This window comes from Sorex araneus, chromosome 9, assembly GCF_027595985.1.
Source record: "Sorex araneus isolate mSorAra2 chromosome 9, mSorAra2.pri, whole genome shotgun sequence".
NCBI lineage: Eukaryota > Metazoa > Chordata > Mammalia > Eulipotyphla > Soricidae > Sorex > Sorex araneus.
Genome location: NC_073310.1, coordinates 16,816,232 through 16,829,793, shown reverse-complemented (window position 1 = coordinate 16,829,793; position 13,562 = coordinate 16,816,232). Strand labels below are relative to the sequence as shown.

The 13,562-nt window shown below is 55.6% G+C and overlaps 1 protein-coding gene across 2 annotated transcripts in view; it reads right to left on the bottom strand.

Annotated features, from left to right (window-relative positions):
- Nucleotides 1-8,021: 8,021 nt before the first annotated feature.
- KREMEN1 (kringle containing transmembrane protein 1) overlaps nucleotides 8,022-13,562 on the bottom strand; it is an 81,996-nt gene continuing 76,455 nt past the window's right edge. For both annotated transcript variants that reach the window (XM_055146845.1, XM_055146846.1), the window contains exon 9: nucleotides 8,022-11,761. In XM_055146845.1, coding sequence (XP_055002820.1) covers nucleotides 11,593-11,761 — 169 coding nt within the window. In that variant the 3' untranslated portion in view covers nucleotides 8,022-11,592. The remainder of the gene's footprint in view (nucleotides 11,762-13,562) is intronic.

Genomic DNA, 13,562 nt, shown 5'->3' with positions numbered 1-13,562 from the left:
AGGAAAGCAGCCGCCCCCCCACCCCCCGCCGCGTACCCCATTCAGCCTTGGGCAGAGCCAACAGGCCAGGGCCCTCTCCCTTCGGCCCTGCTTCCGGCTCCCCACCACCTTTCCCTTCCCCTTCTGCACGATCTGCTTAATGAGGGGCCCCTCAGAGCACCTCCCAGCACGTTCAGGGGCCGCTGGTGGTATCGGGGAACCGTGGGTGTGTCACGTGGGCCTTCATACCCGCTCCCTGCCCCTCCCCGCCCCCCACAATTTACACACACTGTCTCTCTCCTCTCAGGGAAGCAAGCAGTGGGTTCCCGTCCCAACTCCTGTGCTTCTCCAGTATCTATTTATTTATTGGTTTGGGGGTGACGCCTGGCAGTGCTTGGGGCTTACTCCTGGCTCCGCACTTGGGGATCAAGCTTGATGATGCTCAGAGGACCCTTTGTGGTGCTGAAAATCGAACCCAGGTCGGCCATGTGCAAGGCAAGTGCCCTCCCCGCTGTCCTATCTCTTCTGGAACGAGTTGTTAAACCTTTTGAAACCTCAGTGCCTGCTGTCGGACCCGTGGGGATAGTGGCAATGCCTGATCCGGCCCACACAGGATTCCCGAGAGGTTACCCCACCTCGTTTTTTTGTGTGGCTTATGGGCTGTGAATGGCGTTCACTGCTTTTCATGCTAAGGGGAGAATGTCCAAAGAATCTTATCTGGGACACCTGACCGTTACTGAAAACTCAAGTGTCAGCGCTCATGAACAAAGGTTTCTCAGAACCCAGCCCTGCCCATTGTGTGTATACAGGGGTGTGGCCTTTGGACTTCCTGTCTCTCCTAGCCACCTGCTCCCCCACACCTGCTAGAATTGTCCCACGACATCAGGCCACATCAGAGTAATGGGGTCCATGAGGGTCCCCGAGGTTCTAGAAGAAGATACACCACACTGTGGCCACTGCAGGCAGCCAAGTACAGCATTGGTGACAGGGCCCCGGGGGCACCAGCTGACAGGTTAGCAGGAGAAATGTGTTCATACGTTTCCAGAAACACTCTGCTAAGCCCCTCCTCTCACAGTGAGCAGTGAGCTGTGCTATTACTTGTAGTAGAATGAGCAGTAACGACCACTGCTATCGTTTGGCCTCGTGTGTGTGTGTGTGTGTGTGTGTGTGTGTGTGTGTGTGTGTGTGTTGGGGGGGGCTATGCCTAGGACACTCAAGCTACTCCCAGTTCTGTGCTTGGGGTCCCTCCTACTGGTGCTGGTGGGCCAGGGGCTGTGCTGGGGATGGAAACCAGAATCCCACCTGCCACGCCTGTGCTCAGCCCTCTGAGCTCTCTCTGGCCCCTTGAGCGTCATTTTAACTTCCAGATAACATGGCCGATGGTGGCATGGGAGACAACCGAAATTTGAGGACCAGAAAGTTTTTTTTTAATTGTTGCTTTTTTTTTTGGGGGGGGGTGATGTCTCTGAATCATCAGGACATCTGTTGGTGTAATTTTTTGCAGGTGGGATATTTCAGGGGGAGGTTAAAAAGCATATGTCTGATACCTTGTTTGCCCAGGCAAAAAAAAATTTTTTTTTTGCTCACTTGGTGATTGGAGATCCAAAAAAGATAGGGGCAGGGCAGGGCGGGGTGGGGGTGATAGTACAGCTGGTAGGACACTTGCTTTGCATGTGGTTGACCCTGGTTCAATCCCTGGTACCCCTTATGGTCCTTTGAGCCCACCAGGAGTAAGCCCTGAGCACTGCTGGGTGTGCACCCCCCCCAAAAAAAAAAGAATCACAACAGGTGTTTCCACATGCAGCTGGGAAGATGGTGAGTGGATGCTTTGCACACAACTGACCTGAGTTTGATCAGGTCAAATGGCACCTCAAACGGTCCCCCGAGGACCACCGGGAGTGGTCCCTGAGAGCAGACTCAGGAGAAAGCCCTGGTGGCCCCAAAACAAATAAACAAAGATGTAACCAATTAAACCAACCAGACAACAACAAAATGAGAAGGAGAAAGTGTTTGCCCTGCAGGGCTCGGAGGTAGCTCAAAGGGCTGGAGAAAGTGTTTGCCCTGCAGGGCTCGGAGACAGCTCAAAGGGCTGGCGTGCAGCCTTGGTGAGCTTGCCAGGGCAGACTGATCTGGACATCCCCTGGGCGTGGGCCTGAAGCATCCTTCCTGATGGGGAGGCACCGAGGGCCTTCCCCAGGGTCTACTTGGGGGGTGGGACATACCTAGCGGTGCTCAGGCTTTTTCCTGGCTCTGTGCTCAGGGTTCACTCCTGGCAGTTCTGGGGGGGGACCATTTGGGGTGCTGGGGATTAAACTGGATCGGTTTGTGCACGGCAAGTACCTCAGCCCTGGTGCTCTCTCCCTGGTGCTCTCTCCAGACCCCTCCTTCAGAGTTCATCCGCCGCCTGGATGGAGCTGCCTCCAGAGCAGCTGTAGGAAGGAGCACCGGCTTTGGGGGCGAGTACGGGGAATCCTGGCGCTCCCGCCCTTCTCTGAGCCTTGGGTCCTAGGCTGGGTAGTCCCCAGGGTGAATTCACCCTGTCGAGTACTTGGCACAGTGTCTATACTGCAGAAATGGTAGGGGCGGGGTGAGAGTACAGCGGGGAGGGCACAGGCCTTGCATGTGGCCGACCTGGGTTTGATCCCCAGCATCCCACAGTGTCCCCCGAGCTGCTCCAGCTTTGAGTGCAGAGCACTGCCAGGGGCGGCCCCCAAACAAACAAAAAGAAACAGTAGCTGCACTTATCCTTATGAGTAGCTGTCTTCCACCTTCAAAACCCATTCCTCAGCTCACCCAGGCCCCTGAGAAGTCGCCCCCTATTAGCCTAGAGGGGCTGAATACCCTTGGAGAGGAATTTTATTTTTGGTCCTACCTAGTGACGAAAGCAAGTTCTGAGATGCAGGATCACTGCGCACTCAGGGCCCTGTCACGGTTCTCAAAGTTTGGGCACGTCAGGGGACCAGGAGCCAGGAGGGAAATCCACAGAAACGGAAGGTCCTCAGTCGCAAAGGCCCTGGCTGTTTCAGACGTTTCTTCTCGCTCCCTGTTGGGTCAGACTACACTTCAGCTTTGGCTCTTACTTTCCCCACAAAGCGTTTTCTGTGGGCTGGAGAGACAGCGTGGGGCCTATGGTGCTTGCCGTGCGTGTGGCCGCCGTGGTTTGAATCCCTGGCACCGCATCTGGCCACCCCCCCCCACCCCGCTCCTGATCACAGAGTCTGGACTAGGTCCTGGGTACCGCCGGTGTGGCCTGAGGACCAAAAACTGCTTTAGGGGCCGTAACAGTAGTACAGCGGGGAGGGTGCTTGCCTTGCATGCAGCTGACCCACGTTCCATCCCTGGCACCCCATATGGCGTGCCCCACCAGGAGGAATTCCTGAGCACAGAGCCCTGAGCATCGCCAGCTGGGGGCCTAAAAACCAAACCAAACACAAATGTATTAGTTAAGCAAAATGGAAAAATACAGAAGAGCCGCCCTATGAGCCCGCCGAAGGCTCCAGCCCCGCCACCCCCAGCTGGCAGGCCCTTCCCGCGCCCAGGGGCCTCTGCTTGGAGAGATGAGCATGTTTCTGCCGCCGGATGGACCCAGAGCTGGTCCCCAGCCAGCCTGGCCCCGGGGCTGCCCACCCCCACGGCTGGGTGTAGGCTCGTTGGGGGGTGGCGCCCCGGGCTCCAGACAACAGCTGGGGAGCAGAAATGATTTCCAGGGCCGAGCCAATGTTGCTGCGGCTTGGAGCTTCAATATTCTGTCTCCAGCGTGTTCCTTGCAGCCAAACAAAAACAATTCCCCACGGGGACCCGACCTCGTAAGGGCAGAACAAAAGCCCCCCAGTTCTCTGAGTCCCAGGGACCGTCTGCAGTTTCAGGCACGCACAGCGCTGTGGGGGAGCAATGGTCACATGACTTCCGAGCCTGGTGACAAGGTCACCCTTATCCGGCCCTTTTGAGTCCGCAGGGTAGGAAGGGCCTTTGATTGTGTGACCAAGGACGAGGCTGATGTTGTCCTGCTGGTGGCGGTGCCAGTGCCACATGGCTCAGGGGCAGGAGGACAGGGCAGCGATCTTGGGAGTCTCCTCCGTGAGACCCGGGGCTTTTCCCAGCCTGTTTGCTGTGCGTGTCCTGCCCACGTTTCTTTTTCTCTTGTGGGCTACCCTGCCGCTAAGAAATTTATGCCTGCATTTGTTTTCCACTGGCCATTAAAGATATTTTCCATTAAGGCGTGGGATAGAAAGAGTGTAGAGAGTAAAGCTGTTGCCTTGCATGTACCCTACCTGGGTCTGAACACCGGCACCGTCTCTGGTCTCCTGAGCGCACTTCAGTGTGACCCCCAAACAAAACCAAACATTTTCCTTGAGTGGGGCCGGAGAGTTAGTACACGGGTTAAGGCTTGGGCCTTGCATGCAGGCAGCCCCGGTGAGAGCCCCAATACCACATGACCCCCTGAGCATTTCTGGGTAAGAGCCCCAGGAATCCCTGGTCCCAGAGGGCCTGAGCAGCACTGCATGGGGTGGGGGGTCCTTGCATTGAAGCTCTCTCATCAGACACTGGGCTCTCTCAGCACTGCTATAAAAAAACAAATAAGTGATTAAAAAAATTTTTTTTTGCTAAAAAAAAATTTTTTTTTGCTTTTTTTTTGGGGGGGGTCACACCCAGCAATGCACCTGGCAGTGCTTAGGGGACCATATGGGATGCTGGGAATCAAACCCGGATTGGCCACATGCAAGGCAAACGCCCTACCCGCTGTGCTATCACTCCAGCAAAGTAAATATTTAAAAAAATATTATAAATATTATAAAATATTACAAAATATAATTTAAAATATTCTTCCCCCTGGGGCCCATGTCTCAAGTGGCAAGAACAAGACCCTGACTTAGAATGCCCGGACCAGAGTGCATGAGCACCTCCAGGAGTTATCCTGGGGATCCCAAGGGATACCCCCTGCCCCCGGCTTTGCTGGGATGCCCCCTATGAAAAAGGGTATTTTCCGTCATGGAAGGAAAGAGCAGTGGGGAAAGGGAGAAGTCATGCTCTGAGAACATACTCAACTGAGTCCGGTTATTACAACAGCCTTGGCTGTGCCAGAGTGGGAAGCTGACGGGGCAGGCTGAGTCAGCAGGGGCGGACACGGCATCAGCTCCCACAGCGGGGAAGTGCTCCCAGAGAAGAGTCCGGGGTAACGGCCCTGATGCTTCCCTCCTCCTGCCAGAAGACTGCCATGAAAACTGTTTGTGGTCCCATAAACAAACCTCCCGACGGTAAAGGAGGCGGCCTCTGGAATTTCCACCACTGTGGAAGTTTCAGGAAAGATGACTACTGACCCAATTCCTCCAACAAGTTCCGAGATTGTCAAGGAGCCATGAGACAGCCCAGCGGTTAGAGGACACCTGCCTAGCATGCACCTGGCCGCATCTGATCCCTGGCACCACACGGTCCCCTGAGCATCGGGAGGCCCTTGCACTACAATTCCCCCACCCGCAAGAAAGTACAAAATGATTGTCAAACTTTGTGAGCCCTGGTGTCATTTAGGAAGCTCCCCAGTTCTCCTGCAACCCTGGCCTGCAGGTCTGGGGTAGAATTCAGGAACTTCCGCTCCCAGCAAAGTGAGCCTGAGCTTCCGTGAGAAGGCAAGGGTGGTCGGGGGTCACTGGGACCGTGGTACTTACCAGCGGGGACCAGGCAGAGCCAGGGAGCCAGTGCAGGGCCTCACGTACACTCTTGCTCTGAGTTGCCTCCGGACCGGGAATGTGCGTTGTGGACCAGCACTCCAGGGGTTGAGGGGTCCAGACCCCACGTGGAGACACTTCTGTACTAAGGTGAGGTGCTGGAATATCCTTGTGTCAGCCTGGCTCACGCCTCCTTTCCTCCTTGTCACAGCTGGCTGACACAGGTAACTTCACCCAGTAACTCCTCTCTGGAGAATCTGTGGTGGGTTTCGGGGAACCCACAGACTGTGCACGGTTGTGTGCCCGCACCAGTCAACCGGAGGCTGAGTTAGAAGGCTGCTGGGCCTCAGGGCGGTTCCACCTCCTGCCCCTTCCTGACCCGCCCCCCACTGACCTGGGATCTTGTCCTCCGTGGCTTTCTTCCTGGACATACTTCAAGGAATCTTCCCCGGCTAGTGCCCCACAGGCCTGGTGGGGACGGTGGGGGTGGGGGTGTCAGTGGACAGCTTGGTCTCGAAGTTGTGCAGTGAATTCTCTCGACTTAAGCCACGTGGAGTCAGCAGTATTTCCCTCATCCTTGGCACCTTTCCGTTCCTCATCTCAAAGAATGGTTTTCTCCCCATTCCTGCACCCAAGGCTGAACACTTGGGTGTCATTTGAGATGTTTAGTCATTTCCTTGGTTTTTTTTTGTGTGTGGGGGTTTGGCCACACCTCGTGGTGTGCAGGGCTTATTCCTGGTAGGCTTGGGGGATTGAACCCTTACAGGATGCTGGGATTTGAACCCGGATTGGCCAGGTGCCATGCAAATAAATGCCCTACCCACTGTACTATCGCTCCAGCCCCACTTCCTTGTTCTTAACCACCCTCCCCCTCTACTATAGCCGATCAAGGAATGGCTACCATTATTGCAAATACGGCAACTCTGGGAGGCAGGTGCAATTGGACCCCCTAGTTGACGGCTCAGCCCAAATGTGGCCAGTTTTCCCTCATCTGTGTCTTCCCTTCCCTCCACAGTGCTGGTTTGGCAGGGGGAGGTTATCCAAGCCCCCCACATATCTCATTTGGACCCGGATTTTTCAGAAGTTACTGTTGATCCCTATGCCCTTAGACTCGCCTGCTCCACTTGGATTTTCCTGATGCAAGTAGGAAATTGTTTTACACTGGGACTCCGATGTCCCTCTTCTACAGAAACTGGGACTGGAGGGACACTACAGTGGGTGGGGTGTTGGCCTAGCACATGGCCAACCCATGTTCAGTTCTCAGCATCCCACAGGGTCCCCTGAGCACTGCTAGGAGTGATTTCTTTTTTTTTTTTTTTTTGCTTTTTGGGCCACACCTGGCAATGCACAGGGGTTACTCCTGGCTCTGCACTCAGGAATTACCCTGGCGGTGCTCAGGGGAACCATATGGGATGCTGGGAATCGAACCCGGGTCAGCCGTGTGCAAGGCAAACGCCCTACCCGCTGTGCTATTGCTCCAGCCCCTGCTAGGAGTGATTTCTGAGTGCAGTCAGGAGGAAGCCCCGAGCACCGCTGAGTGTGGCCCCAAAACAAAACAGAACAAAACAAACACACAAAAAAAGAAATTGAAAAAAAGAAAAGAAAAGAAAAGAAAAGAACCTCTTCTAGTTTGAAGGACCTCGGTGCTGTCGTCAGGTGGGAGGTAGACCCGGGCCTGTAATCTCAGCTTCCAGCCTCTTGTGAGCCTCAGTTTCCTCAATGGCAAAACTGAAATAACAGAACCCACTCCAGGGTGGAGAGTTCAATAGACTGGGTGCGTTCTTTGCAGGCAGGAGGCCTGGGTTCTAACCCCAGCAACACATGGTCCCCTGAGCAACACCAGGAGCAATCCCCAAGGCACCAGGAGTAGCCCCCGAGTGACTGCTGGGTGGGACTCCAAAGCGAAACAAGAAAAAGCCAAAACAAAAAACAAAGTCACGATGAAACCCGCCGAAATCTGGAGACTTAGCAGAGGAAACAAACAAAACGCTGAGGCCTAGCATTTGCACAGTCAGGAAGAGGCTGGGGATGAGGCTCAAGCGTGGGAGCTCCGGGTGTGGTCCCTGCAGGTGCAGCGCCGCTGGAGGAGCAGTCTCGGGACAGAGCCCCTCTGGGGGCGCACCCCAACACTGGCAAGTGAGGCAGGGACGTGGCTCCCCCTGAGCGCCCCTGCTGTGCCGTCCCCAGCGTGGGTGCCGTCCCGGGCACCGCCCACATTGCCACCTGTGTGATTCCTGGCACCACTACACGTGTGGGCCATGGTCCACCGCAAACAAGCACGTGTGGGAACTGCCACTAAGCACGCATGACCAGCTCCCCCCCCACCGGGAGCACAATGAGGGGAAGGGAAAGGGGGAAAAAAAACACAAGAGCCCTCGCTGTTCTACAACAATGAGAATATTTATTTTCTCCAGACAGTAAAAATAACATTTTTTTCTCTCTTTTGTAAAAGTTAAGTAGCATTACATTCCGTTTTCTTAAATAACAAAATCCTAAAAATATATATTAAATTGTATACAGTGCGTCACACTTCATCTTATACTCAAAATACACGATGTTTCTATTTTATTCTCAGAGTTGCATGTGAAGAGCCTATTTACAAATAAAGCCTTGGTATCCAAAGTTAAGAGCCCCCAGGCAGTGAGTCTGGATGTGTGCGGGTCTGACTGCTGCCCGACCCCTAAGGACACAAGGTGGCAGTGCCCTGTGTGGGCAGGGAAGGAGTCCCCCACATGTCTGTAAAGACCCCTCCTGTCTGAGGAGGCGGGGGGACCCTCCACACCCCCACTTCTGCAAGAGCAGGCTCGTGGGGTGGTCTCACCTGGGGACAGCGGGCGGGGAAGGAGGCTTGATGTTCCCAACCAGCCAGCCTGGGGAGAGGCAGCTATGGCTGGAAGGCTTGAAAATCACCTCATGCCAGGGGAGCAAAGCTGGAAGATCTGGCCAGGAGGTAGAACAGTGAGTGAGGAAGGTAAACAAAGACACCAGAGGAAACAATCAAAAGGTTAAAAATTCCCAAGGCAATAGGAGCGAAAGCAGACATCAAACACCCGAGCCGGAGACTGGAAGTCCAAAGGGTGCCCGTTGCGTGGGGAGTTGGCCTGCCTCTGCAGGGGACCTGGGGTGGCGACCAGGAGAGGACAGCAGGCTCTCCGAGGCCCGCTTCGATAAGTGCTCGGGAAGATTAAGTGCCCAGTACGCACGGGGGCTCGGGACCGCCCTCGGTGGCTGGCGAGGCTGGCTGCATCCTGGGCTGGGGCAGGCCAACGGGAGCCTGGGCTGACAATGGGCTGTGTGGGTGAGCCCTTGCCCAGGCACGCCCCGTGGGTCTGGCCCGAGGGCCGGGACAGCTGTACTTCTGGTGCTTTGATCTTGGTGAGTTTCTGGTTATAGGAATCTTGGGCCAGCGCCTGCGCCTCAGAAGTTACAGCCACTGGGTTACCTTGCTCACCCCAGAGGGAGGATCTGACACGGCAGAGGGGAGGCTGCCCAGGCACCAGTCCTGCTCCTTTGGTCTGTGAGCAACGTGACACTCGGGGAATAACCCTTGGTCTGGCTGCTAGAAAGGCCAAGGCGGTCGCTGTGAAAGCCCCTGAGGGTCCCAGCGGCCGAGGCATAGGACACTGTGCTGTGAGGGCCACGTGGGGGCGGTGGCCAGACCTAGCAGACACCAAGGCCAGCCACAGCCCTGCGGCTTCCGTTCCCATCCTCCTCTGCTCAGTCACCCAGCGTGAGTAGCTCAGCAGGACAGGGTGGTGGTCCCCAAATCCCACCCCTCTTTTCCAGAACCTGCTGGGACCTCCAGCCTTTTCTCCTCCAACCTCTACTTTGTTTCTCATTTCTAAGAGAGCAAGTGTTTCCTCCTTGGGGGGGGTGCGGTACTTCAGGAAGCACTCCTCACCTCTCCTCACCTCTCACCTCTCTGGGGACACTTGATTCCGCAGGTGCTTACGCAGCCTGGGGCGGCCTGCAGCACCCCCTCTGGCGGCTCACTCCTGCATGCGTCAGGGCTGGTTCAGGTTTCCCACGCGGCTCCCTGGAGGGTAAGGCATCCTGGCCACGCAGGCCTGGCAGGAAGCAGAGCACTGGGCCGTTCCTCGCACTTCCGGCTCTCTGGGAGAGGTCAGTGCCAGAGGCAGGCTGGGGCCACACCGGGGCCTGTGTGGCAGACTGAGTGCGACGTGGGCAGCGTGGGTGTGTGACCCTTCCAGGATCCCTTAGAAAGGAGCCATCAGTCTAAGCCCACGGCAGCTGGAGACCGTCCCTGGCAGGGCCCGCCCTTCCCGGGCCGAATTCCACATTCTCTTCGCCCGCACATGGCTCTATTCCCAGCCCGGGGCCCTGTGTGACGGCGCACACCTGACCGTGAGCGCTGCTTTCAGCGGATGCCGCCCAGGCCAGGAAGAGGTGGGGGAGGCGGCACATGGCAGTGCGTTTCCTGGGGCTCTGTACGTGACAGGCTCTTTCCAGACCCAGGGGCCCGCAGACAGCTGCTCCGGGGATCAGAGGGTGAAATGTGCTGCGTGCAGCTCCTGCCTAACTCCAGCCCCCCGCCCCCCGTGCCAGGGCAGCACCCTCGCCCTCCTGCAGACACCCTGCTCCGTCCCCTCGTGCCTGCCAAGTGGCCTCTCTCTGCAGACACCTCGCAGCGACCCCCACCGCACTCCATCCTTCTGGGAGTGGGCACAGGCAAGCTGCCTGGAGGCAGAACCCTGGGCAGGTCCAGCAAATGGTGGCCGAGGGGACAAGAGATTTAGGCAAAAGTTGCAAAGAGGGACCCTTGGAGGCCAGAGGCATGAGGCCCTGGGGAGAGTCAGCAGAGAGAGACTCGGCCACTCGCTCAGCTGCCGCTCTCAGTCTGAGGAGGCCTCTCCTTGGAGGGGCTCCAGTTCCCAGGGCCTCCGTCTCGCTCCTTGTGCCAGCCCCTGATTCACTTCCCAAGACCACCAAAGGGTAGGTGGACCCACCCGGCCATTCACCCCGCTATGTCTTATGAGAAGGGTGGAGAGGACCGCAGGGAGCACGGACTGCAGGGAGAGGGGCGGGGGCTGAGGGCGGGCCGCTGGCACTCTGACTCAAACAGCACTGCTTCCCTGCTGCTGGCCCCCGGGTACTTATTCTCCCCGTCCTGAACCAATCCCAGGGAGACTGGCCAGGCCCCACAGGATCGTGACTGGACAGGGGCAAGGCCAGACAAATCCCATCCGGCAGGGAGTTCCCAAGTGGCACTAGGAGCTTTCAGTAAAGGTTTTTGCAAGAACAAGTGAAAGGACGTTTTAGGCAACCACTCCTTGAGCTCGTTCTTCTGGTCACCCAACTATGAAAACAAATGACAGAAAACGGCATGTCTGAGGGAGGTGTCAGGGTTAGTGAGAATGGGCATCACCAGGCCCGATTCCCAAGCCCTTTCGCACAGGAGAAAGTCTTGGGTTCAGAGAACAGAGACCCAGAGTCAGAGCCTGGGTCCTCTTTAAGGCATTGGGGTACGAATGCCCAAGAGAACAGGACCAGGTCAGCCCCCCAGAGAGCCCTGGCCCTCTTCATAGTGGACAAAGTGGTGCATATGGAGAAAACAGAGAGAACATGTACACAATACCGACCCCCCACCCAGCTGCGGTGACAACCCAGTGAGCTGGGCACAACCATCTCGCCATCTCAGTGCCATGGCTGACCTGGTGCCCCAATTCCTAGATGAGAGAGAGAGAAAGATACGCAGGCCCCCCTGCAGACCCCGCGACCTTGAGTCTCTCTCCTAAGTGCAGCGATGAATCAGGACAAATCCAGGCTAGGCCCGGCCTGTGGCAGGGCGCCCCCTTGGGTATGTTGGAGGGCGTCTCTGCAGAGGCCCGAGGAGATGCAGGAAAGACTGAGCTGGAGCTTGACCTGGGGCTGGGGGTGTCCCAGCAGCCTGGAGCTCAGAGGGCCTGTGTCCTGGACGGGGAGAGGGCGTTTAGTCACTCACAAGAGGGTTACGGTCATCTTGCTGACTCTGGCCCTTGAGCTTCTTCTTAAAGATGGAGATGGAAGTTGATGGCTTATAAAAAATGCTCCAGATTTCCCCCGATGTCCCTGCTTGGTGACAATCCCTAAGGTCCCCTGATGCAGGAACACGATGGGACCTGTCAAATGAAAATAACGGGTTTTCATGAAGCATGGAAGGGTGTCCAGAATAACCTATGATCTTGTGACAGACCCACTGAGTGGACTGCTCAGATGTTTAGGGAACGGAGCTACTTTTTGAGCTCTGAAGATCTAGAGGGCAACTGCGTGGATAAAACATGTCTTAGTTGGGAGTTTGCCACAGCATGTGTGTGGGGTAGAGGGCACTTAGGACAGAGAAGGGACCATTATGACATGACAGTTAGAAATGATCACTTTGGACAAGAACTGAGTGCTGAAAGTGGGTAAAGGGATATACATGATAACCTTTCAGTGCCTGTATTGCAAATCATAATGCCCAAAAGTGGGTGGGAAGGGTGGCAGGGGGTGGGGAGAAGGGAGGAAGGCAGGGAGAAAAGAGAGAAAGAGAGAGAGAGAGAGAAGGAGGAGGAGGAGGAGGAGAAGGAGGAGGAGGAGGAGGAGGAGGAGGAGGAGGCGTCGGTAGGCAGGGGTGGAGAAAATGGGAACACTGGTGGTGGGAAATGTATATTGGTTAAGGGAATGGTGCTATAACATTATATGACTGAAACCCAATAAAGAGTAACTTTGTAACTGTGTATCTCAAGGTGATTTAATAAATAAAATAATAGCAAAAACAAAATCCATCCTAGGGAATGGGAGTGCATGGGGCAAATGCCAGCTCAGTCTAACAAATGACTTTCTAACAGAATATTCCAACTTGAAAAGGGTGGCCTAAAAGATCATGACTTTTCAAAGTCTTTTTTAAAAAACAGAACAGGGGCTGGAGCAATAGCACAGCGGGGAGGGCGTTTGCCTTGCACCCGGCTGACCTGGGTTTGATTCCCAGCATCCCATATGATCCCCCGAGCACTGCCAGGAGTAATTCCTGAGTGCATGAGCCAGAAGTAACCCCTGTGCAGTGCCAGGTGTGACCCAAAAAGGAAATAAATAAATAAAAAGCATAACAGCTCTTTCTTCAAATGAGACTTTCCCGAAACCCCTTCTAGCTCAACCAGGCTAAGGGCAGAGCCGCCCTGCTGGGTGGGGTCCTGCCTTCCCCTCGAGCCGAGCCCCATCGTGGGTCAGAACCCAGGGTCACTCGGCTGCGCTGGGAGCCAGACTTGTTGCTTAGGGCCTCTGTGCCCCACCACAAGGGACCTGGTCTCTGATGTGCCCAACCAAGGGTGTGACCTTTCGTGAACCCTTGACCAACATGTGCTCGGGCACCACTACTAAGAGCGAGACCTCTGGTGAGCACCGAGTATGTGTGACCTCCAGTCACAGCAACAGGAGGTGGGGATGGGAATAAACAGCACGGGGGGCCAGGAGAGAGCGTGCTCATCTCCTCTGAAGTACAAGATCCAGGGGCTGGAGTGGTGGTACAGTGGACAGGGTGCTTGCCTTGCAGGTGGTCAACCTGGGTTTGATCCCCGGCATCCCATATGGTCCACCAGGAATGACCCCTGAGTGCAGAGCCCAGAGGAAGCCCTTAGCACTGTTGGCGATGGCTCCCCAAAGAGAAACAAAACAAAACAAAACAAAACAAATAAATACAGCGATTTACTTCCTAAAATACAGATCTCCGCAGAGTGCAGGGTGGAGAGGCTGATGGGGGTCCCAGCGTAGCCAACAACAGCACAGCTAGGGCAGGAGGCGTGTCAGAATTGAAGACATTTTTGTCTGTGCTAGAGGGCAGGTGACAAGGTTAGGAAAAAAGAATCTTTCACAGGACAGGGACACACAGAAAGGCCTTGAAAAGGGGAAATCCTGGGTAAGGCCCAGAAAAAAAAGAGCAAGAAC